This window comes from Agelaius phoeniceus, chromosome 2, assembly GCF_051311805.1.
Source record: "Agelaius phoeniceus isolate bAgePho1 chromosome 2, bAgePho1.hap1, whole genome shotgun sequence".
Taxonomy (NCBI): domain Eukaryota; kingdom Metazoa; phylum Chordata; class Aves; order Passeriformes; family Icteridae; genus Agelaius; species Agelaius phoeniceus.
Genome location: NC_135266.1, coordinates 111,270,630 through 111,297,942, shown reverse-complemented (window position 1 = coordinate 111,297,942; position 27,313 = coordinate 111,270,630). Strand labels below are relative to the sequence as shown.

The following is a 27,313-nucleotide window of genomic DNA, read 5'->3' as shown; positions in this document are numbered from 1 at the left end:
TATTTTCTCCAAGCTTGATGTTAATCTTACATCCAGGATGATGTTTGCTTTCTATTGCAAAATGTAAACAATTTTCTTCCCAAAATGTACTCTGATAAAGGGACTGCCCAGAAGAAAAGTGATGCTAAATAAATTATAATATATATATGTGTCACTTCAACAATAGACATGTTCAATCACTACAAACATGCAAAATCTACAAGATAAAAAAAATGAAAATACAGTCTGACAGAAACCTGTATAGATACTCACTAAACAGAACCTATTTGCTACCACATCAGGCATATGCAGAAATAAGAGTTCTTTCAAATTAGTTTCCCAAACTAACAGCCTTGGAGATATAAACACACACTTGTGAGGACAACCTCCCCAGTGGGAATGCCAGTTCTGCAAAATGTAACTCTGTATGCACCAAAGATTAAAAAAAACAGTTTTTCAGGGTCAAGAGAGAATTCAGGGCAAAAAGCTGCATTTACCTCATCTGAATAAACAATAAAGAATAGAAATCCATTAACACAGCAAGAAGATCCACATTGCATCAGTTTTCAGTAGACTTGACTAATCTAGACTCCATTTCTCATAGCGGGATATTCTCCATTTTATTGAAGAAATGAATGGCACATTAGACAGAACCATATTTAGATTCTCATTGCAACAGAATGAAAATAAAAGGTTGGTCAAACTGCAGAAATAATAACAACAAAGTAAGAAAAATTACCACAGAATTAAGTTGCTAGGATACAGCACACTAATGTGAAATCAGATATAACAATTAAAGTAAAACTATACTTTCTGGATGTAAGAACAAAACCATGTATTAGTCTAAGCCAAGTAATTAAATGGAATATTGAAAACAGAAGTAAATGGAAGAAAGCCACTCAAAATACTACATAGTCAATTCCATATCAAAAGCTAGAAAGGTGAATTGATACACAATTACAGACACCAATTTGACAGTAGCAAGTATAGATGAGACACCACTTCTGCACTTAACCATCAACATGATCTTCTGTTTTGGCAAGTTGTAGCTTAAAAATTTTCTCAGTGCTGCTGTGATAGCACAGAATAGTAAAAGCCAAGTATTAAAACCACAAAAAAAAAAAAAAAAAAAAAAAAAAAAAACAAAAAGTAACCAAGCAAAATCCCAAACAAATAAACAAAACCCCTGAAAACACTAAAAGAAGAGATCTAACTACTTGGGAAATGGGTCAAGGAAACTGGTTTGCACAGAAAACTCAAGATTACACAAAATGTCCCTGTTAGTTTTTGTCTGCTTAAATACTACACCTGATGGGAAGAAATTCCTCAGAAGAATGAAACTAATTAAGCAACCAAAACAAACAAATAAAAAAACCCCAATGAAAATAAGGGAAGTTTTAAAATACAGAATTTGCCTCAAACTTGTAGATACAATGAGCACATCAGCCTAAAGCAATGATTTTTCTGGACTGTGCTAACATCAGCTTGCCTTTGTATGAATAAGCAAATAGTTCTTGCCCACTTTTCATCAAATCAAAATTTACAAATTCAGGCACAATGATGAGAAATCAGTGCATATTCTAGCATGCAAGAGTAAGTCTTTGACGTGTTTCTTTAGGCACCTCTGATTTCTTAGGTTATGTAAATACTGACCTCTCTGTCCCAGGCATGCAAGTTCCAGATCTGCACTACCTTAAATTTACTTATCTGTATTTTGTATTTTATTCGACCAACTGATAGCAGGTTGAAGCACTTTTTAAGGTGACTCAGAAAACCTTGAAATCTTAAGAAAACCCCAAAACACAAAAGCTTAATGTCCAAAAAGATCGCCTACAACCACTGGGGCCCAGCAACAAAGCTAAAAGTGTTTACTATCAAAGCTAATAGTGTTCATTGTCAGTGTACTGAATACATTTATCCTAACAAATATGGAGTATGTTCTTACATAAAATTATTCTGCTATAGCAGTTTTACTGTGCAAAAAACCACCATTCTCAAAGGACGATTTGAGAGTTTTCAAACCAAGTAAGCACCAGTATTAAAATTAGGCTATTTCATAAATAAAACTCTCCAGGCCTTGCATTACAGCCCAATAAGGTGCTGGCACATGGAGCTGACAACAGATGCAGCAGAAGGAGCATCAACACTTTCAGCATCAAAACACCTGTCTGCAAGGCCACCACGGGGAAGGACAGGGCCTTGGAGCTGCAGCTAAATTCCACATAATCCATACAATTCTTTACATCAGGGAGCAATGGCAAAAAGCTTTTTGACTTCATAAAACTTATGAAGCTGCTGAATCCTGATGCCCTGCAACTGAATAAAATACTTCAATTATTTCTCCTCAGGACCTTCAAGATGGTAATCATTTGCAAGGATGCCTGCATATGGCTGATTTAGAGATTCTGACAACAGACCATGGCAAGAAAGAACAGAATCTGTTCCTCCTCCTTTTTTCTATCCACAAGTCACTCAAACTTGCTACTCCCCAATACCTGTTGTATTACAAAAGCCTCTGCAATGCTGCACACATCCAATCCTTGCACACAACATCCTCCCTGTCCAACAGCGGGCTCTGCTTCAAATTGCCATTGAATCAGGCAGTTCTTGCATCCCAAGACAACTTGTTGGCTTGTTTATGTCCAACAGATGGGCCATAAACTTGGAGGCAGCTAAAAGAAGAAATAAAACTGGCAAAATAGTTCTCATAAGCCAGGAGGAAGCTGCATTCACAGAAGGATACATTAAGCTTCCCTCTGTCCCCTCCCAAATATCACACTGATAAATGAGGGGAAAATCAGTGACGGGAGCTTGCTCTGTCTTCTACGGTTGTATTTTTCACTTTCACCTAAATCATCTAAGCTATGCAAAAAAGGAAGGAGAGGGAAGTGTTAGCTTTGGATGTTTTGTGGTTTTTTAACTTTTAAAATTGACAATTTCAGACAGGCTCCAAGGAGAGATAACTAGAGTATTCTTAGCTCATGCAAAAGCCAGACGTGAAGATGAAAAAAGAGCTAGACTGAAATTCTTCCTGATTTTTGCAGGATGACTGTGTTTACTGCACAGTTTAGAATGGCATAAGGTCTCAGAATCTTATATAAATACACACTTATAGAAATAATTTCTTTCTATACATACATTAATGAAACAATAATATTGGTTTATTTTATGTATTATATTCTTTCAAATTAATACAAGATCCAAATTTGAAACAGGTTTAATACTTTTTTAACTCAATCATATTTGGCACACTGCCAAAGTCTCAATTCAACTATGCTTTTCATTTACATCGAATTTTTTGTGTGAAGCAGTCTAAGCAATACAATTCAAAATAAAAAAAAGGATGGACATACAGACATATAAAGTTTTAGCATTCCTAGTTAGGATACACTTAGGAAGTTAATGCACATGTGAAACGAACTCTATGATGGTGTGAAGCTTGAAAATATTGGCAGCTGTAAAACTGTTCTACCCAGGAAAAGAGATAATTTAGGATGTAAATTTGGAGCAAAACCATCAGTGTCCCAGAACCCTCTCCAAGTGCGAAGACACACACTCCCAGGACAACAGCAGGCTGGCTGTGTCCTGAACTCCAAAGTCAGGGATTAAACTTCCAGCAAGGCTGGGGTTATCTGTTCATGTTGCTAGAAGAGACAAAGGAGACATCATCATCTTTGTGTGTGCTCTTGCTTGAATGACTTTAATGCTGATGACAACAACAGTGCAAGAACACACAAATGGAGCAGGGTTCTAACACAGCTCTAAGCAGTGTCTGAGTGATTTGTTCTGCTTTTCTCTAAAGAGGCCCATGGCCATTGCATCCTCCTCCTCCTTCTATTCCACAGAGCCTTGTTTCCTCACCACACCCTCCTGCAGCTTCTCTTCCTCTTGCTCTCATCCCGTCCCACTGCCATATCCTCTTCCGTTTTCCTCTACTGCAGGCACCATTGTGTTTCCTCCTCCCTACACCTCCTCTCCCACCCTTCCCAACCCCCCAAAGGCAGCTGTTCCACCCTCTTTCCCCCTACCCCAGCTGCATATGTACAAGTGGAGGATCCAAGGGACAGAGATGGGGAATCCGAGGGACAGAGATGGAGGATCCAGAGGGACAGAGATGGAGGATCCGAGGGACAGAGATGGGCGATCCGAGGGACAGAGATGGAGGATCCAGAGGGACAGAGATGGGGATCCAAGGGACAGAGATGGGCGATCCAAAGGGACAGAGATGGGCAATCCAAAGGGACAGAGATGGGGCATCCAAAGGGACAGAGATGGGTGATCCAAAGGGACAGAGATGGGGCATCCAAAGGGACAGAGATGGGGCATCCAAAGGGACAGAGATGGGCGATCCGAGGGACAGAGATGGGGCATCCAAAGGGACAGAGATGGGGGCGATCCAAAGGGACAGAGATGGGCGATCCAAAGGGACAGATGGGGGCGATCCAAAGGGACAGAGATGGGCGATCCAAAGGGACAGAGATGGGCGATCCAAAGGGACAGAGATGGGCGATCCAAAGGGACAGAGATGGGTGATCCAAGGGACAGAGATGGGCAATCCAAAGGGACAGAGATGGGCGATCCAAAGGGACAGATGGGGGCGATCCAAAGGGACAGAGATGGGTGATCCGAGGGACAGAGATGGGGCATCCAAAGGGACAGAGATGGGGCATCCAAAGGGACAGAGATGGGCGATCCGAGGGACAGAGATGCAGCAACCTGCTCCCTCTGGATAGCTCTGGGTTTCTCAGAGCTACCAGGCACACAAAGGATGCCAGCAGGAAAACCCCCACCGAGGCACAGGGCCAAAGCCAAGAGCTGAGCATGGCTGTGTGCTCCACCCTGAAGCAGCTTCTGGAAGCCAGGGCAGCTGAAGATGCTGACTAACAGTGCCATCCAAGCGATCTGTAATTTCCAGAGTATTTAGAGCATATCTAACAGCTTTAAGTCGCAGAACAAATGCATCCTGGCAAAGTCAGAAACGATGAAAAATTTGGTCACTCGCCCAAGGAAAAATGTTTAGAAACAATGTTAGGAGGATGGCAATTTTTCTGGCAACTGGCGCTGTGAAAATAAACAACGAATCGGTCTTTTAATTTGTCATCTTCGGTCTAATAATTTAAATAAGTTAAATGACTTCTTAAATGTGCACCTGGATTTAGTAAGGCTTTAGCATGTGCCCTTTGTGGTAAACACAGCAAACAATGACAACTTTGAGCCTTTTTTAGCTATTGCTTCCTCATCTGCTGCAACAGTGAAGTGAATCTTTGAAAAGAGTGTAGTGGAAATAGATCAGTTAGCTGATCCTATTGGTTTTTCTTTCTTCAGTAACTATGATGGAAATAAATCTTTAACCATTGTCTTGGTGCTTACTGCAAGAACTGAATTTTAAATTGGCTTGTAAACAAACATGAATCTGTGTGAATACCACATGATGAGCAGATCTCATAAGGCAGCTATTCGGGTGTCTCACTTGTCTTAGGCACCTGCAGCTTCTGATGAAACACTTCAAAAGATTTGCTGTAATAGGCTCTGCAGAGGAAGCACTTTAGGAGTATGACTAAGCAAAGCAGAAACAGAAGACTGCTCCTGAATACCTATTAAACTAAATGTTCAATAATATGCCTGCAAAATATTCTAAGAGAGTTTACATATGTATGCACACTTCATATCTGTATGCTACAGAAGATACACAAGCACTTTAGAGTTATTTAAATTATTTGAGTCCATTACCTGCTTTCTAAAAGTTACTCTTCATGAACTGTCAAGAACTTTTGGGGAAGAAGTGTAAGCCAAAAAAACTTCAGCCTTGGTCACATTACATGAAACTGCCATGAGTAAAGAGATTCAAAGACATATTTTCCTTTCTGAGAAGAGTGAAAATGAAAAAAAGTGTAATTCAATATAACACATATTCCTAACCACACACATATATATGTACCACATTAATGCAATATCTATCATAAGAAGCTTTTATAAATTTACAACTCAACTTTTTTTTACACAAAACAACTACAGACAGTCAAGAATCAAGTTCAAAACTACACGTACTAAGACTCAATGAAGTCTTGTTAAATGAATAAAATGCCAAAATAATATTTCAGGTTAAGTGCTTTGGTTTCATAAAAAGAATAAAATTATATTAAGGAGTGATTTCTTTATTCTGCTGTGAAATAACTCTACATGATATTCCAAAGCCATAATTTTGCAGGTCTGCAAAAGCCATATTTAAAAATGTTATTCAAAGGCAGAAGTTTCTACATGTTTATACGTGTTTTTTTACATGCTTAAAGTTAATTGAAGAGCAAAAATAAAATGCAAACTCTTCTCTCTCTTTTGTGACTTCAACACACAGAAGAACTTGGCAAGTCTTGTAGAAAAGCTTCCTTTTCAAGTTCAATCTCTTGACTGCTTGGCGGGTTTGGTCTGTCAGCAGATACCACTAGAAATTAATATATTTTCAACTCTCCAGATATACATTCAAAAACATTGAGTACCAGTACTGGGAATACAGAAATCTGATTGAGATGGGATTTGTTGGGTGGTTTTTTTTGGTGTTTTTTTGCCACAAAGCATCAACTAGACTTGATTTTATCTCACACATTGCTTTGTCAAGTAGCTAAATCAGAGGACAGAATACATAACTTTGGACTGCACAACTAGAAACAACATTTCTGATAAACTAGAACAAAAAAAAAAAAACAAAAAACTTTTCATTTTAGAAAGACAAAATGAAGACTTGAAGCATCTAGAATGAGATGCAGCTAATGCTCAAAGTCAGCACTTTCACAAGGGCTTGTCTGGAAAGACTATCATAGTCCATGGGCAGAAACCCAAAAACCTATTGAGAAGCTTCTGACTCTAATGAATAGACAGACAACTATATCAAGAGATCTCTCTGATAAATTTTCACCAAAACCCGTTGAATACATTACAAAAAATGTAATCATAAAAATAAAACAAGGCAAGAATAAATTAATGCTCACAAGGAGGATGAAAAGAACAGTTAACAAGTAAGGCCTTGCAACAAATATGTAAGGAAGATTGAAGAAGGAAAAATACTCCCATCTGTATATTTTTTTTTTAATGCAACATGAATGAAATTTTGATTTAAAAATAAAGTAAATTTCAAGTTGTGTATCGGAAGACAAATATTTTTAGTGTGATAATAACAATGTTGGACATACAAAGAAAAAAAAACCAACTTATCATTTTTTAACACAAATAGAAGGTAGAAATCAAATATTCTCAGATCTTCCTAAGACAATAAATATTCCATATATGAAATGGAAATCAAACTCTACTGGCTTCTACTTATTTCTGAAGAACCTAAGCTTGATCTTTGGCTAAAATTAATTTAACATTCCCATAAGCAACAATTACCAAATAGGTAGGACTGTGTTAATTGAATTGACTGATGATACACTTGGTAGAACTATCAGTGTAGAGAAAAAAGCACAATTTAACATCTAAAAAAACCTTCATGATTTAAAATACTGGGCAGTACAGCAGCCTGAAATGAGAAATGATAGCTGTTCATTCCTTCTGCATGATACAGAGAGTTCCCTGTTTTAAGTTTCTGGTTTAAGACTTAGAAGCAAAGAAAAAAACCAAAAATGTAAACAAATAAACAATGAAAAATGTGAGCTCCAAATACTACAGTTCCTGTAAATGACAAGCAGAGTAATCCAGCAGCAGTGGACACTAACAATAAGGAAGGATTAGTAACAATAAATTCCTAATCTTATTTATAAATGAATTCTTGGTTCATAAAAGGGACCATAGCATGTAGCAGCTTAGAATAGCACAATAGTGCAGATATATATTCTGAAAACTATCAGAATAGGCTCTGTTCATAGCAGGATATTCACCCTCTGGATTGAGGCTAGTCAAGCACACAGCATTTGGATTAGAAGCATGAGATACTTGTCACTATATAAAAACTGAATTGAGGAAGTCACTCAGAATCAGGCACAGGAGGAACCAACCACAGGAACAAAAATATTATTAAAGAGATTCCACAGAGAAAAAAAAAGGTGGATAAAAGAGATAATATAAATTTGCACCATATTTGTTAAAGAAAAATCTATTTATAATCATTGGTATTTAATGCCATTACACTGATACTTAATGTTTCACCCTGAAAAGGATTTCATTCTTTTATTACAGAAAATATGTGAAGTTAAAGCATGTTCGAGACATGCAATTTCTTAATTCTAATTAAGAACTTAGATTTTAAGTTGCAATTTGATTAGGCCTAAACTGTGTAGTGAGTCTGAACCAGTTACACGTGGCAGGGATCTTTGCACACATCTGAAATGATGCTATTTCCCTATTTTTAACAACAGGCAGTCCACCCTTCATGCCTCAACTCACACGTCCTGTTCCTCTCCCTTCTACCCTATTATTATTGTACCTCAGTCCTATCCCTCTCCTTTCCATCCAGCATTTCAGAACTCTGAATTTCCCCATTTCCTAACCATAACATCCCACCAAAGCTGCAGTGTGAATCCAGTTGTGTGCTGCCCCAGCAGAGGAAAAAACCAATCCAAGCCCAGATTCCATCTGAAGCCTCTTCCACACGACTGCACCGGTGCCTCCCAGCCTCGCACACCCTGCCTGGATGCTTCCCCCACCCAGATGTGCACACTCAGCCCTGTAGGTGACTGAGATTAGCCTTGAAAGTCCAGGGGCAGCAAGGTGCTGCCCACAGCAGATCTGGTTTGGCAGCTCCCCTCACTGCAGCCCATGGAAGCCAACAATAAAAGCAGCACATCTGCCACTGAAAATTTGCTGGATGCACTTCACATGCACAAGGAAATTCGTGCCATCAAGTTTTTTAGATGTTTCACCGTTTATTCTTGCTAGTAAATAGCTTAATCTTCTACAGGAGAATTGCTGCTTAACAAAAAACACTCAAAGAAAGAAAGAAAACGTTCATTAAACTACATTCAGTGTGGAACTAGAGGTCTTTCAAGTGACCTGGTGTTGCAAATTTCAGGTTCTTTTTGTGAAAGAGGAGGTTGCATATTAACACTTATATTTGTTACCATTTCAGATTACTTTTTTCAGGGTTAATAAGCTGAACTGCTTGCAAAATAAGCAAAAAGCTTAAAAGCACCGCAAGTATTTATATTAGGTGTTTGTATTTCCGTTTGTTCCGTTTCTCTTGGAGTCTAAGCAATTGACAACCTCAAAATATGAACTCCTGCAGCTACAAACAGCAAAGGATTTAAGCAAAACTAACTGAAATGGTTGCATTTAAGGAATGGCAAGCAGACACCCACCCATTTCATAGAAATGAATTGTGTCTCCTCAGTGAGGAGCATCTGTTTCAGGAAAGTAGGACAAAGGCTGGAATGTAGCACAGCCTTTCACATCCAGCATTAACCAGACGACCCACAGTGACCTGGAACAGCATAATTCTGACTCTGTTGAACAACCAGGTCTTCCATAACTCAGCTGCATTGACATTAACACTTAAAAAAAAAAAAATCGTATTTCTTTTTAATGTGGCTTCCATTTAGAGAGAGTAAAAACACACATTTTGGGGGGATGTTTTCACATTTCACTTTCAGAACATTTCAGTCAGTGCAGTTAATTTGTCTTTGGTTTTGGGCAACTTTCTCGCCAGAAGCCAACTCATGCATGGACATTTTATTTATTAGCTTTGAATGCAGTGCAAATCAAGTGATGAAATATATACATATATATATATATATTTATACAGAGTTAAACTCAGTTTAAATGTTTACATACAAATATAGTTAAAACATATGAAATAAATGCAACCTCTATACCATGTATTTTTTCCTTAAATAACAGAAAACACAACCTTTTTTCCAAACATGCAAATATCAATTTCTACTAACCACAGTGGGTGTTGCATTTTTAAGTGGACTGCACCTCACACAAAACTCTGGATATCAAGATTCATTTTTAGCAGCCTACACCAAGACTATTGAGTAGATCTAGTTTAGTACAGTGCTAGGATCAGATGATACAGAAAATTCTCACTGAGAAGAATGGGATATGTATTAACCAAAAAGGTAAATGGTTGTGCTTGCAAAGAGAAGAGTAAGGAAAACCAGTCTACTGAAGATGAATTACACAAGGTTAATTAGCCCAGCCACAGCCCCATGATGTTTCCAGCTCAAGGACTTCTTTGGAGAACTCCTCTTTCAGCCCCTTACCCTTGCTATAAGCTGGTAAAATGTAACTGCTCAGAAGATGCACTTCATATGGAGTAAGACAGGCTCAACTCAAAGGGTTAGTGCAGAAGGATGAGCTCAACTTTACTTGATACTTTGTCTGTCAAGGCGTTTTGTGATGAGAAAGCCCAAAAATGAAAATATTGAAAGACACTTGCCAGCAGAGCCAGCAGCAAGTCAAAAGATAGGTGGCTGAAAACATTCTATCACTTTTCTGAACAAATTTTAGTACCTCCATAATCTCAGAAGACTATTTGGTGGGGTGGGGGAAGAGTTTCTGATTTGCTGAGATCATCAGGCAACTTAAAAGCACGTCCAAGTGCAGACTGCAGAACAGTGGTACTTTTTAACAAATCCATTCTGGGATGCAGCTGCTGACAAATAGGCATAGATAAAATGGTCCTGTTATATGCATGAGGTTTCTACATGGCAATTACTTAAAATTTACAGCCTATGCCCTCAGCAAGTTGAGAAAAATGCCAACACACTTGTGGGACTGAATGACTGTTCACATGCTGCGACAGCACCTTTGGATTTTCACAGAGCAGAAACATGGGCATGCCTACAATTCCAACTGCAAAAATCATAGAAAACACACAGATTACAGTAAAAAAATCACCTTGATATTATCTGAGAACTGATAGCTATTACTTACATGTTTCACAATGAAAATGAAGAGAATCCCAAATAATACAGTCCTACAGAGATGAAAAACACAATCATCTTTGCTCCAGCTTAAATAACTTGTTTCATGGTAGAAGAGCTGGACTTCAGAATTTTATTTGTATTTTTAAGTGCTGCTGGTAAAGTTTCTTGCACACTTCAAATTCTTTAGGGAAGTAGAGAATGGTGGTTGGCAAAAAAATATCCCAAAAATGTCTTTTCTGGTTACTTGAAATATTTGCATAGAGTCAGATACAAACCTGAATTAGGTTCATCAAATGTCATGCAATAATTGCCTTATCTTCTTGATCACTTATTTTCATTATGGATATAAACAGATGTACACAAACAATTCTGTGCCTATCTCATAAGTTCCATTTAATTCTGCAATGTATGCACAGATAGAGGTTTTCAAGATGAATTAATCATGACAAATACTATGAAACAACTCTCAAAAAATTGTATCACTATCATAAACCTTAGAGTAGCCTTAGAACTCAATTTAGCTAGTGTTAACTTCAAAAAGTTAAATTCAAGGGTTCTGAGATCCCATTGTTAGGGAAAAAGAGGAGTAAACACTTACATAAATTAATATTTACTCTAAATATTAATTATTTCCTTTAAATTCCATGCTTGGAAGAAAGACTTGAGGTTAAATTCTCTCTATTTACACATCTGTTTAGTTTTCATCTGAGCTCTGAAGAGTGAGCTGTCCAGAAGTGTGCTGAAGAAATAAACCAGAGTCACACCCTACACTGAAGTCATAATAGAGAGTCTTGCTTTGACTATATTTGAAATAAAACAGTTACTGTAACTGTGGCAACTGAAATATGATGAAAACAAAGAGGAAGTACTTGTAAATATCAAAAGAAAGTATCAAAAAATTTTTCAAAGTGGTGCAGAAGCAGCAAAATCTGAGATATTGTTATGAAAAATGAGGTAGTTCTCTATTGTCCCACTCTTACAACCCTTCCATAGATACCATGGAAGTTAAGTTGGGTGTAGTTGTCTTTTTTACCAAATCAGACATTAATGTTTAGTGTTACCCCATTATCCTTACTTAAATCCAAACAAAAGGAAAAAAAACCACAACAAACACCAAAATTTAAAAAAAACCGCACTACTGACAGGTGACAATGGGCTCCTCATGCTTTTGGCCCAAAACACACAGCAATTTCATGTTTAATCAGAATTATTCTTCATCTGATTGAATAAATTTAAAATATCAGGGCTCATGGCAATTGACATAAGAATAGAACAGAACAAAAAAGTAAAAGCTCAGACAACGGAGAAAGAATAGATAAAGTCACAGATTAAAAGAGAAGAAAACCTGAAAGTAGAATACAAAACCTAAATCAAAGAATGTTGGAAAAAAACAATATCATTTTCTCACAAATAGGAATGCAAAGTATTTTATGGCTCCTTTACATTGTGGCATTTTCCTGGATTAGAAAAGTAACCTTAGATACAGTGTCATCTTGCACCTCATGTATAAATTATTGATTGCAATGTAAGCCAAGGGAAAAAACCTACTGTGCCAATCTAAATGATTTCAAACAGAAGTTACCTAAAACTCAGCACCTTATTCAGCTCTCTCCCCATACTGGTAACACTCACTAGGGAGGGAAAACAAAAGAAGAACTTGGTATTATTTTAATGTACTAAGAAAGCAAATCTGAGCGTTAGCGATCACAGAACCACAGGAACAGAGAATGGCTTGGGTTGGAAGGGACTTGAAAGATCACCTGTTTCTAACCTCCCTGCCATGGGCAAGGACACCTCTCATGCTTTTGGAATCACTGTGCCTCCCAGAACCTAAGCAGAACAAAAGAAATAAAGATCATTTTTATCATATTTTCTCTATTTTGCAATAATAATACCCCCCTCTCTCTCCCTCCCATCTAAGGATCAAGCAGCATCCATTTTCTAAAAGTTAATTTGGAGTGTTGCAGAATGTTGTAGAAATCACAGGACATTTTCAGAGCACCTGGCTTAAATCAGATTATTAAATAGCATCTCTAATTTAGAAAAATCAGTGAAACAACAGCAGCTCTAGTTCTAACACCTCACTCCTTCACATGTTCATGCTTGGCTTGCTTTGAAAGGAGTGGGCTGGTGCAGAAAGACTTATAAGTGGTCCTTCATTTATTTATTGACACCCCACCTCCAACACAGTACATAAATAATAAATTTTGGTGGTTTTGAATCACAACACTTGAAAAGAAGATGATCAATTCTCTCTCTTTCCAGTCAAATATTTCTTTAAGAGAACACTTGCACATAGAAGCACTTGATTCAGGGGTCCAACACTTCCTGAGAAAAAAAGAGGAAAATGCTGTAAAAATTAAGTATTTGCAATAATTGTGAGTATGTGCTGATCTGCAGGCCAAACTATGGACTGTGGGAGAAAGTGGAAACTTCTGAAGGTAGCTGGTTTGATAATTTTAAATTTATAATACACATTCAGAAACCTTATGCACATTTGTACCCAATTACAGTTAGGAACACTAAATCTATAAAACACACCCCTTTTAAAAGTAAATAGTCTGTTAACCCATGCAAATGGAAGCACTATCTCTGAGATGCAATTCTGCAATAAGCAAACACTAAGCCCTGAAGTAACTCTTGCAGTGAGTTTTTATTAGTAGCTTTTAATGGTAAAAACTAAAACCAAAAACACTGTACCAAGGCCATTGCCACACAGAGCATAATGAAATGTGACTCCTGCTTCAGAGCTAAGAATATTTGCTTGTCAGGAATAAAAACGGACTTTTTAAAATTCTTTGTGAATTGGAGTTGTTTTGGGTTCCTGTCCTGTTTTTAGAAATAAATCAAAACTTCTTCCATTGCTTTTCAAACATTGGAATAACGACTTTGGTGACACTAAAATCTCACAAAAATTAACATAATATGAATTTTTGCTTTTAACATTGGTAGATACGAATTTGCAATTGTATGGGTACTATTTAGATATTTGACTAAATCCCTAATTTGTGTCAAGTAAAAGCATTTTTTGATGGTTCGTTATTAAGCATAAAGTAAAAATCCAACTTTCTGTTTCAGATTCCACTCTGTATTGCAGCACTTCAGAGGAATAGGGGAAACAAATGCCATGAGAAAGTGTTTTCACACTCCTCCATTAACAGCTGCAGCTTATTTTTTGAGTAAGTAATTACATACTTAGAGCAAACACATTTATAACTCTGACCTAGCCAGAGCACATTTTCATTTCTCTTTCAGTGCAGAAGTACATTTTCCCCTTATTTCTTTATCTTCCATCTGTTCTTTCAGTGTTTTAGTTTAAGCAGTGGTCAATGAGAGGCACTCTCTACAGAAGTGCTACATACTGGAGTTGGAGTCTAATTAGACATTTATTATTCTGCTGCAACACTGAACACTAATAAAACAAATCTATCTCGCTCCTAGGCAGTTCATTATAATCTAGCTTCACTATTTCCTACTGCAGCATTAATGGCATTGAGACAAGACAGTGATTAAAAATTTATATTTTTTGTAAATGGAATAAAACTTAATAAATTGGTTTTCTTGTTTAATTAATTGTGGTTTATATACTGCTACTACAGAATTGCAACAAATTTTTTCCAGCAATTATTGATGATCTCATTGTGCTGTTAGCAAATTAGTCCCAAAGTGTTTAAGAAACCAACAATGGAAAAGGATTAAAAAGGTTCACACAACTAAACAAGTTAAACTGATTAGAACAAACAATCCTAAATATAACACCAAGTATAGAGTCTAAAAAGTTATTTGAATTAACTCCAAAGTCATTCAAACTGAAAACAAAAGGAAGTATATCACCAGGCTGAATAAAACTACATCATTTGTTCAATGCAAAAGTTCTTTTCCATAAAGTAAAAAGTGTAACACTGAGAAATTATTAGCTGTTGAAGTAGCATTCTCAATGAAATCTGAAAAAATAACTTCTTCTAACATTTAAGACAGCTAAATTCATGAAAAGTAGTAGCCTGGTGTTCTCAGTCCATACTTAAGAATTCAGCTAAGCAACAAAGATGAAAGAACAGCACCACCTAGTTCTCTATTTAAAAGTTTTCAAATATCATCATCCATTGATTTATTTTTGTAATCTAAATTCACATATGCATGTGTATTCTGCAATAAAATCTGTCACACTGCCACAGGAAACAATACTAACAAGTTTGTCAGGAGTTATTAAAGCATCTGATGTAGATGCTTTACAAGGGTATACTGTGAAAAAAAAAAAAATCAAAACCAACTTGCACATGCAAGAATGGCAGAGAATTGCAATAATACAAATCTTGTTCTGAAGCACCAGAAACACTGGATGGATTGCTCATCTTTTCTTAACTCTACTCTTGGGACTATTCCCTAATTTAGGCAAAACACTGCATTTGTATTGATTCCCCTGTAAAATAGCCTGACACTTAATAGTGTTCCACATGTTCCAGATACAGAAAATATATTCATGATACAGACAGCCCCACAGCCTCAGCAATGTGTTTAAAAAACTTGTTGCCAGTTGCTTCACAGTTACTTCTCTATTCTGCAAGCAACAGAAGCCTTTCAGAAATGGGGTGGACATTTCAGGTGTTAGCTGAACTGAATTTTTCATGTGAAAAATTCCCCTTTTAGAGAAGGAGTGGTGTGTATTGAGACAATCCAGAAGTTTACCAGGAGGCAAGAGCAGCACCTAAGAAACTGCCTACTCCTTCTATTCAAACATCTTACCAAGGTGAAGTAGCCTGGCTGCTAAGGTTTAAATTTGATAAGCAGGTTGCTACACATGCAGAGCAGTAATTCCATTTCTCTAGGCATGCTAGATTTCCTAAGTTCTCACTCAGATCAAGAGGACATTATAGCAGTGGAACTGTATTTCTGAAGCTATCTTCTGTTTTGACATTGATATTCCTAAGTCAACTCCAATTTCTCATACTAACATATATTTCACTGAATCTTTTCTGTAAGCCTCTTAATTCAAACAGAGCACAAGTGACATTGATGCTTTGAGCATTCTGGGTCCTACTGCATTCTACAGTGAAATGGCTTGTCTTGTAACATTAGAGAGAAAATGGGAGTTAACTGCACCTACCAAGTGCTTTAGCTGCATTTGAATGAGATGCTCAAATCAAGCAATTGATCTCTCTTAACTCAGAATGAGGAAAATTAAATGCTGAAATGCTCTCATGCAGTACATTTGTACCAATCTGCAGAAATTCATCTCAATTCCTGGTTTTCCTGTGGTGACTTCTGAAGTATTTTCAGTTCTCATATTTACCCTGTCCTACTTATGCCTGCAGGAAATCTTCCACATTTTGCTGACATTAAAAAAAAAAAAAAAAAAAAAAAAAAAATCAGGTGAATGGACAAAAGAGACTGGAGCTTTATGACCATCCCTATAAAAAGCATTTGAAACCAGTGTCCCTGGCAGGAGGCAGGCTCCAGTGCCAGGGACTGACTCCAACTGGCTCTCCTCCTCACCTCTGTCAGTACACATTTGAGGAAGGCAGAGAAGTAGTGGGCAGAAAACACCAATAATTAAAAATAAAACCAAACCAAACCAAACTCCCAAAAAAAAGGACAAAAAAAGGGGAAAAAAAAGGGGAAATAATTCTAATCCTGCTGTCACATCCATCTCAGGTAGTTTCTCCTCAAAGTAGGAAGAAGGTTGTCTTCTCACAGCTTCTGCAGAATGCACTTCCCCTAAAATCTTGACTTGTTTCATTCCATTTCTCCATTTCCTGCAGAGGGGAAGAGGTGGAAAATCACAGCAGGAGACAGGTGGAGAGTCCCATGCATCCTGCAAACCTGCAGTCATACAGGGGATTGTTCCAGCCTGATCTTCACAGATGTCTTGGTCCTTCACAGCTTCTGTGTTAACTGCAGAAAGGGATGTTTAATTCCTGAAGAAAATGAGCTGTCCACATGCCCTGTCCTCCATCCATCCATCCATGTATCATCCATGAGGAACACGCAGGCTCTGTCCTGGCACAGCTCACTCCTTGCAGAATTGACACATCAATGTAAACAGATTAGACAGGATCCAAGTTTGAGGCCTTTATCCTCACAATCTTAAGAAAGCAAATCCCTCATGCATACTGAGCAGGGCTACTGCTGTTTCCTCACCATAAGCCTTGAAGCAGCAAGCAGAAGGAAAAAAAAGGTTTGTTTTGTTTTTGGTTTTTTTGTTTTGTTTTGTTTTTTTATTGGCAGTTATCCTGCACAGACAAGGCCTAGAGGGAGATTAATCTGCATTTATCTGTGACCAGCCAGTCACATATTTTGACATTTATTTCTGAAGGTATTTACTTTCTATAAGAAGTTCAACCAATTAAAAGGAAAAAAAAAAAAGCCTATGATATTAATTCTAAACAAAAACTTTTCATTTGTTTACTTGAAATGATAAAGACTACTAGATTCTGTTTTCCTGTTGGGGTTTCTGGTATATTTCAGTTTGCAACAGGCATAGTCTAATGAACTTTAAGTGCATCTGCGCTTCCAAATCCTGTGGTACAGCTACCACAGTAAATGAAGAATATCCTTCACAGCACATGTTCAACTGCCTTCTTTATCCAGATTTCCTGTTATTCCATTTTGCATCATATCAGGAAGAAATTGTTCTTTTGTAGAACACAAGTATCACTTCTAACAGACAAGAGCAGATCTGTACAAAATCTGGCGTATCTCTTTTTCTCACAATCCAAAGACAGCTTGGGAAATTCAACAATCCCATTGTTTTCAAGAATTCTTCTCCTCTCCCTGTCCCCAGATATTGCTTCCACAAAATATATAAGTCTAGTCACTTAAACCAATGTTATATTCCAAACTATTTGAAATTACATTAATCTTATGTGCTAAGCATGTGAAAGTCCCATAAATAAGTCTACAAGCCAGTGAGGTTTTTTTATCTATCATAAATAAAAACAAATGGCCCATATAATTCTATTGATTATGTGCTTTCCCAGTGGCTCCCAAATTCACCATTCAGAATGCAGCAAAGCAGTAATGATTTATAATCTGCAAAACAAAGATGGCTTAGGAAGCTGAAAATATTTTAATTTTATTCTGATCCAATTCTAAAACTCAGGCTTATCTTATGGGGGAAGTACTGAAATTATGTGAGCTTTGGACTACTATTTAAGGAGTTAATGATATTTATTCACTCTAAGAACCAATTTTGCATTTTACACACCAAAAAGAAGCATTAACCAGAAGTTGGTAAACAAAAACCCTTACATTTACTGAGGAGAGATATGTCACATACTTGACAAAAAATCCATATAATAAGAAGAATGGCAAATAGTTCTGCAGAAGATTGGCAAATAGTCATTTTAACCCATACTTAAATTACTTATATGCTGCCTGTGTTCAGAACCACACTATCTTGACTGTGTTTATATAAGCAGCAGTCAAGATTTGGCCTAAGACATGTTAGGCTGAGGACTCCAGCCTTCAGAGAAAACACAGTCTTTAAAGCTAATTCACTGCTAATTTGGTTTTATACCAAAAGATGAGAGACACTCTTTGAATATACAACGTCCTGTCAATTATTTCACTTGATATTTAAGTTCTGAAAAGCTTCTCAGTGTTGGGTGTTGCCACTTTTGCTACAATTGGTTTTAAATTAAAATTGAAGGGATTCCCTTTTGACTGCACGCATGGAATTTGTCATTAACCACAATCATCACTGAACAAGGTGGCACTCCTGTCTTGCTCCATATCAGCCCAAATCTCACCTATTTTTCATAGTGTTACAGGGCTACATGATACAAGCCTGAAGACATCAGTAACAATATTAGAAACCTGCAATGGAAAAGTTAAAAAACTGTGAAGTTAAGAGAAAACTGCAATGCCAAGAAGATGCTTCACATGTCATTTAAGAAGTGGCATGTTAGTTTAAGGTTTCCTCCAAAGACAAGAAGTTCTTTCATTCTCACTACTATTATCTTAGTTGCTAACAAAAGAATTCATATAAATGGAATATTTCAACATATTATACCATCTGATGACTTGTCACAGATTTGGGATACTTTGTTAATCCTTGATTAGTAATCAGTTTAGTGAGTAATATTTCTAGTCACTGCATTTATTCTCCAATTTGCAAATGGCTGCAGTTCAATGTTTTTGTGTATTTGAAGACATAAAAAATCTCATTCAGTTGAAAGAAACTCAAGAGTGAAAATAAGTGTTTTCATTTATCAAATTCAGCCTTTCTTTCTCTGTATAAACTGAGCAAATCAATGGAGAATTCTTCACTGTTCTCCAGTGTACCACAATAAAGCACCAACTGGCATGTCAAGATTTAACTTCACATATAAAAACATACTAACACCCAGGGAAGAAAAAAAAAAATCTTTAAAAAGGATAAATATGAAATGAACTTGATGCTAGAACATACTTTTTACAATCTTTTAATTAAAATAAATTTGATTGCTTCTGCTTCACCTAGTACAGCTTTTCCCCTGGTTAGGGACTAACCAGAACAGCCTTCCTGCCTTACAGCATAGCAGGAATAAAAGCAGGTCAAGTTACACTGTTAATCCAGCAAATGTAGGTCAGTTTGGGATAAATATCTGAACAGACAGAAAATACCACAGTGCCCGTGCCTACTACAACTGCTGCTGTGAAGTAATTCTCTTCAGAGCTGTCAGTCAGTGGCAGTTCTTGAATCTCCAGTGCTGAACTTGGGAAAAAAACCAAAAGTTTTAAGATTCCAATGGGTGTGTGCAGCTGCACTGCCTATTCAGCTTCTGCCAGAAGCAGCAGCAATAATGCAGTGCATCATACTTGGATGATAAAGGTGTAACTGTATCTTCATAAGTGGTCACAGATATTTTTTGCATGTAGCAGCAGACTCTGGTTCCTTCACCTAATGTTTAGTAATTGAATTACCATGATTAGAAGCATTGTTTGATTAATACTGTGGCATATAAGAGGTTTAAAATATCACCAGGATATTTTTACCTCTAACATAAAAAACAATCTCTCCTGCACTATCCTTCCCAACAAACTGTTTACACAAAGATGATGATAGAGGGAATATCAAAGCTATTTAAACAACCATACTGGATATGTGATGACATACACTGCTTTACAAAAAACCTAAACCTTGCCAAATCCATTCAAAAAAACAAAGGAAAAACTGTAGAGTAGTTCAGGAATGTATCTCCACATGAACAAAATTTATACAGCAAAATGTTCAGCTCTGAAAGAACTTGAGGGGTTTGAATTCAGAAACATACACTATAATTACTTTTCTGAAACTGAAGAGCAGCTGCCTATGGACAGCTAATAATCTCTATCAGCTGTTTAAGGAAAAAAGGATAAATCTAAATTGAGTATTAAAAAAACAGAAAAAAAAGATGAATGCATGAATTTATAGTAATGTAAATCTATATTAAAATTGATTTGCTGCTACTTTGAATGCAAAAGTTATAGAAGCACTCACACTCCCCAAGAGCCATTTGATTAAACTAGAAACCAGTAAACACAACTCACTGCTGGGAGGAAATTGTCTTTCCCTCAAAAATCCTCAACTTGTCAAGACAGCAAAAGCATTCCTAAATAAGACTTACAAAGGTCCCAAGGTCTCTCTTTTGCAAATAAAAGGACAGCAAAGGATGCAAGTATGATTTTTTTTTTTTCTCACATTTATAGATTAAAGAGAAAGGAGAAGGGAAAATAGGTAGACATGCCACCTACATTGTTCACTAACCCCTCTGTAGCTGTTCTGAGTTCCACATGCTCCAAAGTCCTACGCACCAAACTCCAGCATTAAAGAGAGCACCAGAAGAACAGCTACAGAGCCCCCAGTGTTTTTGTCCCTGAAATAAATGTTCTCTCCTTCTTTCAACCCCCTTAGAATGCTATAATGATAGTGGCTTATGCATTGATATTTAAAGCACCCATCCTGAGCTTAGTATGCATTAACATAAGAGCAACTGCAAACATTTGGGCTTCGTCTTTAATTTTCATTTATAAAATGAAGGGAAAAGACCCTGAAATAGGTTCAGAGGGGAAAAAAAGGGAAAAAAAACCAACCCTACAACATTAAGGATCTTGGCAAAGACACACATTCATTTTTGAAAATACTCAGTTCTTTCCAAAATGTTTTCATTATATAGAAGGGCAAATTCCTGAGAGAAATCATGATTTTACAATTCATTCCTTGCCACTGAAATGTGATATTTGCCTTTCTTCCTTTCAAACACACCGCAAAAACTCCTTGGGAAGGTGGGATATGCTCATTAAGATCATACTTAATATCAATGCAATCCCAGAGGATACACACACTAAACTGTGTCTAATAGTTTTACCATTCTGCATTTGTTTTAGGATGTGTATTTTAAAAAGCATGTCAGTGGCAATCTCTTTACAGAAGACCCTGCATTGTTTTGAGAGGCCCTAACTTTTGGGAGTTTCTGCCTGCTGTTCCACTCAAAACAAAATTAAAGTAATCCTTCTTTCTCTTGGAGAAGGCATTAAGAGGACAACAACAACATCTCCTATTTGTACATTTTTAAGTGTTAGATGGAGAGGGAGTCACTATTCTAGTTCAGTCAACCACATTCTGGTTGGTTATACTGCTATTCTTTTTGGCAAGCACCTGATGTCCACATCCATACCATACATAACTGCTGTTACCAGTTACTTAATCAACATGTCTAATGCACAGGAGAGAAACAGGAAAAAAAAAAAAAAAACAAACCAAAACCACCTCAAAATCCAAGCTCCAATTTATATAGCAATATTAAAAGAATAACTCCTATTAAGAGAATAATTCTTTGGAAAGAATAAGGGTCATCTCATTCAACACATTTTGTCAATAGTAGGATCAGGCCAGAGTGATGAGAAAGCTAATTATGAGAACTAAGGCTTCTGTAACAATAAACTATAACTTAGAGACATTTGCAGTACATTATCATGGATTTGCAACTGACAAGTAAATTTAAAAGCAGGCAGATTCACTGTCCTACATTTCTGAAACAAGATTTTTTAAAAAGAATCAAAAAACTAACAGGCAAGTAGAAGAGAAAAATGCATTTGCTTCAACAGAGGTGCTTCTGTTGATGAGCACTTCCATGGAGTTATTTCTTTGGTGACAAACTTCAAAACTGTTTATTGCTAATTTCATGGTAGAAACTTGATAAATACTTGGAGTGCAAGAGTGATAAATATTTGAGTGAGTAATCCCTATTCATGTACTCTACAGGGAAGTTGTGGGTCATCATCAATGGGAATATGGATTGTTTAGTTACTTCATGTTTTAAACCTGAACTGCTATAAAATGACTAACAATAAAAAGCCACGAAGAAATCAAGCAAAAGAATTCATAAAATATGAACCAACCTGAGAACTAAGCAGCTAATAAGCCTACCAAGCCCTGGTTAGATTGATGGAAGTCATATAAAGACAGACACAACCAAGTCGAGTAAAAAATGTTGTTTCAACTTGTGTCTTAAAATATTCCACATAGAGACTGTACTAGAACTACTACTGTATTTTATTATGCAATTTTGTATGCCCTCACAGTACCAACAGAATTAAAACTCCATGCATTTGACTTGCTGTACACTGTATTAGCATATGAACGCCTAGCTGTCAAGACAACCCCTGTGCAGGCAGCCTTGGGTTGCCAAGGTTTTGCTAACAGAAATCCAACTGAAAATTGAAAACAAAGTCTAAACACACAAGATATTGAGTGATGTGTAACAACTTCATCTTAAATCAGCTTAGACCATCTCGTAAGCAGTCATATCCATGTTTGTCCAGGTTTGTTTGCAGGTTTTTTTTTATTCTGCTTGTAACAGATCCGGGCTAATGAAAAGAGTCTCACCCGCAAGCAATTACCTGTCTTGGCTGATTTGTTGCATCAGTGGCCACAGTTTCTGACAAATTAAAGAGTCCCTATATTATTTTCATTAGTAGACAGGTTGCAAGCCTTTGAAGTGTCTGAAGCAACCGCACTGAGAAGATTCGCCCAGTGCTGGCAAAATCTTGGACGTGGATCGTTTGCTCCCACACATGGCACTGCCCAGAGCCGAGCACATTAAGGCATTAGATGCCATTTGCATTATCACACAGCAGGGGGCTACAGCAGCTACAATTCCAGGATAATCCTAACCTGTATCTGTATCCTATGAATCCAGCAGAACTATTTTTATTGTAGCAGTTTCTCACGTGGCCACTCTTGACAATGACGAGCTTACTCGTCAGGTTGCATAAAAACAGCTCAGATGAAGCACTTGGTTATTCTAAAAACATGCCTCCCATACAACTGTTAAATTTTGTTTCAGACTACATTCTTGAAGTCAAAAGACAATCAGAACAGAAAGAAAAAAAAAAAAAAACAAGTAAGGCTGTCTGTAAAAATAAATAACAGGTTAACCTCCTGGGACATCATTTAAGTACGCCAGGCTCATTACAGCGCTCTAGTTAAGAACAGCAGCAGCCAGAGATCCCCACTCTGTTCACGGCAAACACCAGAGAGGGCAGAGCAGACAAATACCATCCCCGAACTCAGCTGACAAACCTCTCCCCAGCTCCACATGTTCTTACTCCCTCTCCCACCTCTGTGGCTCCCCTTTCACAGCAAGCAGCTGACACTGGGCTCTTTTACTTCTTGTTTGCCTCCTCTCTGAAGGGACTGCTTGCTGCTAATGCTATTCCATGCACAAGCTGAGAAGCATTATTCTATGTCCTCTTCCCTCAGCTGATGCTTCATCAATACTCAGGACAGATTCCTTGAGCAAGTCTCTCCACAGATCTTGCCAGAAAGGAAAACTTCCATACAGGACACGTGTCAGCTTGACTCTTTGTCACCTTGTTTTTAATTAGCTTCAGTTTCACCACCAGAAACCATCGGTAATTACCGTTCAGAAGTGCTGCAGATCCTCAGGACAAAGATGTTATTCCCATCAGAGCTGACAGAAAAACCTGCATGTCCCATGGCCCACAAACAAAAAATTGGAGGAATCTAATAAATCCATTGAGCCTCTTCACAATACAGTTTGGGCAGGTAAATCAAGCCAAAGGGGAAACTACTTTTAAATACAGCTATTAAGCTATCACCAAGAAATGTGTCTAATGGTAACTGTGTCTGCTACTTCTGTCAAAATAAATGGCAGAAACTACCGAAACAACGTTTACAAAGTTGCACTTTAAGGTGGACTGAAGGAATTTGATATTCTGTAGGATACAGCTGCCACTGAGGACAGTCCTACGGAATATATTTATTCATCTCCTCCATTCTCCTTTACCTCAGGAAACAAGGGTTGGAGAAATTACTTCCTCTCACTTCTGCCTGAGTGTTACAGGTTCTTTATATCCCCTTGAAAGAACACTCTGCTGAAGTGTGGTACACAGAGAGCCTAAGCATTTCTGACTGAAGTTTTAATCAGGAGCTGAAAAAATAATTGTGTGAGAAACTGAAGGGAGGGGAGATGTTTTACACACGCAGAGGGCAAGCTGGGTAATGTGTTAGGCATCACTTTTCCCCATCTGCAAGGACAGGCCCAATCTGGTTATTTTCACACAGTCACAGTCAGATTTTTGCACTACACCCCATTTCTTTGCAACACGTTTTTTACCTGATGCAGTTCACAGAGTTACATTCTGCCTGGCACGCTCTCTAAACTGCAGTGAAAGACATCACTTTTTAATCACTGGTTTACTCTTAAAGCTGTGCCGCGCTGAATGCGGCTGATTGCATCTTAGGAAAGATCAAATCCTCCTCCTCCAGCAGCAACCCTGATTTTATTGGTGACAGAAAGTCAGTCCAGAGGCTTCCCACCCCCAGCTCCGTTGCAGGGCAATGAATTGACAATTCACAGGGAAATGTAAAAGGCAGAGAGGAGCCCCCAGGTGCAGCGCGCCGCACATGCCCCCATAAATAATCCTGTATAGCACCAACACAGCGGCTCCTTGTGCGGTGACGTACCGGGCAACCCATAAACATCGGGAAAGAATACAAATAATCCGCCCGACGGCCCCGTCCTCCGCGGCTGCCCAGCGCACTCCCTTCCCCTCCCATTCCTTCTCGCCTCCTCGGCCGGGAACTTCCCCGCGAGGTGGAGCGGGGGCACTCGGGGGGGGTCGGGACGATGGGGATGGCAGCGGGGGAGGCTCCCGCGATTCGGGAACCCGGGCGGCTGCCGGTGCCCGCGCTCCGGGCTGCCAGCCGCGGCTGCCTCCGGAGAGATCGCCCGACACATGACGCAGCCATGTGAAACGCCAAATATATTAAACTTGACGTGGAATGGCATGACGGAGGCGAGCGGGGGGAGAAATAAAAAAAGAATAGAAGGGAAAAAAAAAAAAAACCTATAAGGCCACTTAGTTTAATGGACTCTTCGCTTCTCCTTGCCACACCGAAACACCGAGGGAAGGGCCGGGAGATGCCCCGCATCCTCCCGGAGGAGCGGGGTCCGCCGGCGAGTTGCAGCGGGGTGGCTCCCCGGCCCCCTCCGCACCCGCCGGGCCGCGGGGCCGCTCCCCGCCCGCCATCCCGGCAGCGAGGGGGCAAACTCCCGGCGGCAGCGCAGCTCAGCGGGCTCGGCGGCCGGCCTGGCTCCCGATGGAGCGGGAGAGGGATGGGGGAGGCTGGCGGAGGCTCCCCCGCAGGCAGCCGCGGCGGGCGGTCACCTCGCAGCGCGTCGCGGGGCTTCCCTGCGCGGCGGCCGCTCCATCGCACTTGGCCGGATAACGGGGACGAGGGGGAGCGGCGGCGGGCAGCAGGGAGAGGGGAATACATCCAGTCTGCAAACTAGCTGCAGGATGAGCCGCCTGGAGCAGGATGGCGAAGGGATCCGGGCTCATCCGATTACCCTACGCGCACATTCGATGCCTCGCACACAGACACGCACTCCCGGCGGCGGCGGCGGCGCAGCGAGGCGCGGGCACCCCCCCATCCCGCCGCCCCCCGCCGGGGGAGCACGGCTGGAGCCCGCACGTTTCCTCGGGATGCCGTGGCAGCCCACACGCCGCTGCCGCGGCCGCACTCGCACTTTCAGGGGCACGTTCGCGGCGGGCGAGCGACGAGGTGACGGCCAGGCGGGGGGCGGCTGCAGGGGTCGGGGTAGGTGGAGGAAGAAGCGCGGAGGGCGAAGGAGGGCGGGAAGAGGCTGCTGAGGGAAGGGCAGGAAGGGTTAACAGCCGTGCGGCGCTTCAGCGCTGGATAGCGCTACCCGAGCGGGAGGCTGGGGGCGCACGGCGAGGGGGGGGAAGCCGGGAGAGGGGCGAGGGAGGGAGCGGGTCAGGAGTGGGGCGGGGGGGAAAATCTGGGATGCCCCGGGCCGCAGCGGTGCCCCCCCGGCGTCCCTCCCTCCCCGCGCGTGGGGCAGGGGTGGGGAGGAGGCGGTACCTTGTACGAGGATCCCGCAGAGGCTGTAGAAGCGCAGGAGCGCGCCGGGCTTCAGCCGCATCCTGGGGGCTCCCCTCGGGCTGGGTGGGCGCCAGGCACGCAGATCCGCAGCCTCCCGCCGCTCCGCTCTCCGGGCGCTTCCTTCCCCCCGCAGGAGCCGCCGCCGCCGCCGCCTCCGCCGCAGTGTCTCCCTCGCTGTATCCAGTGGGGTGAGGAGGAGGAGGAGGAGGAGGAGGACCAGGGTCGCGGGGGTGGATTGGGGAGGGAGGAGGAGGAGGAGGAGAGGAGGAGGAAAGAGCGGCTCTCTCCGCTGGCTCCGGCGCTGCTGGGCAGGTTCAGGTTCCCACCGCGGAGCGGTGCCAGGTGCCCCCGTTGGCTCCCCTTGCCCCTGCCGGCGTGTCCGTCCGTCCGTCCGCCTCTCCGCTGGCCTGTGGCAGGCTGTCCCGTGCCGTGCCGCCGCGGGGCGGCGGAGGCGGGGGGAATGCGCAGGGGCTCCGGCTCCGCTCCCGCTCCGCTCCAGCCGCTTCCCGGCGCGAGACACAAGGGCAACCTCCGCTCGCCCCGCCCCTTTCTGCGCCTGGCCCCGCCTCGGACCCGCCCTCCCGCCACACCCCGGCCCTCCCTGCGCCGCGGCCACGCCCCCGAGGTCCCTTTGGCTCCGCCCCCGCCGGTCAGGCCCCGCCCCTCACCTCCGGCCCGGCCCCTCGGGCGGGCACGTGACTGGCGCACGGCGCTGCCCAATGGCCGCAGCCCGGCGCTGGCCGGACAGCCAATGAGAAGCCGCGTTACAAAGCAAAGGCCCGCGCCCCGCCGCCGGGCCCGCCTCGCGCTCCGCTGAGTGACGGCCAGCCCGGACCAATCGCGGGGAGCGGTGGCCGCGCGGCGGCGCCGCAGCCAATGGGCGGCGAGAGCGGCGGGGGCGGGGCGGGAGCGGGCGCTGTCCAGGGCCGGTGCTGAAGCGGCGGCAGCGCCGGGCGGGACGCGGACCCGGGCCGGGGCTCGGTGGGGGACGCGGCCCCTTCGGCCCCTCCGTGCCTAAAGCCCCTTTTCCTCCCTCGGCTCTTCCTCCCCGAAAACAGCGGATGAAAGAAGCGCCGGCTGAGTC

General features: G+C 40.8%; 1 protein-coding gene across 3 annotated transcripts in view; it reads right to left on the bottom strand.

Moving 5' to 3' along the window:
- Positions 1-26,787, bottom strand: part of CADM2 (cell adhesion molecule 2) — a 579,455-nt gene extending 552,668 nt beyond the window's left edge. For all 3 annotated transcript variants that reach the window (XM_054655060.2, XM_077174538.1, XM_054655061.2), the window contains exon 1: positions 26,209-26,787. In XM_054655060.2, the coding sequence (XP_054511035.1) occupies positions 26,209-26,269 (61 nt within the window). In that variant the 5' untranslated portion in view covers positions 26,270-26,787. The remainder of the gene's footprint in view (positions 1-26,208) is intronic.
- Between the last annotated feature and the right edge of the window lie 526 nt (positions 26,788-27,313).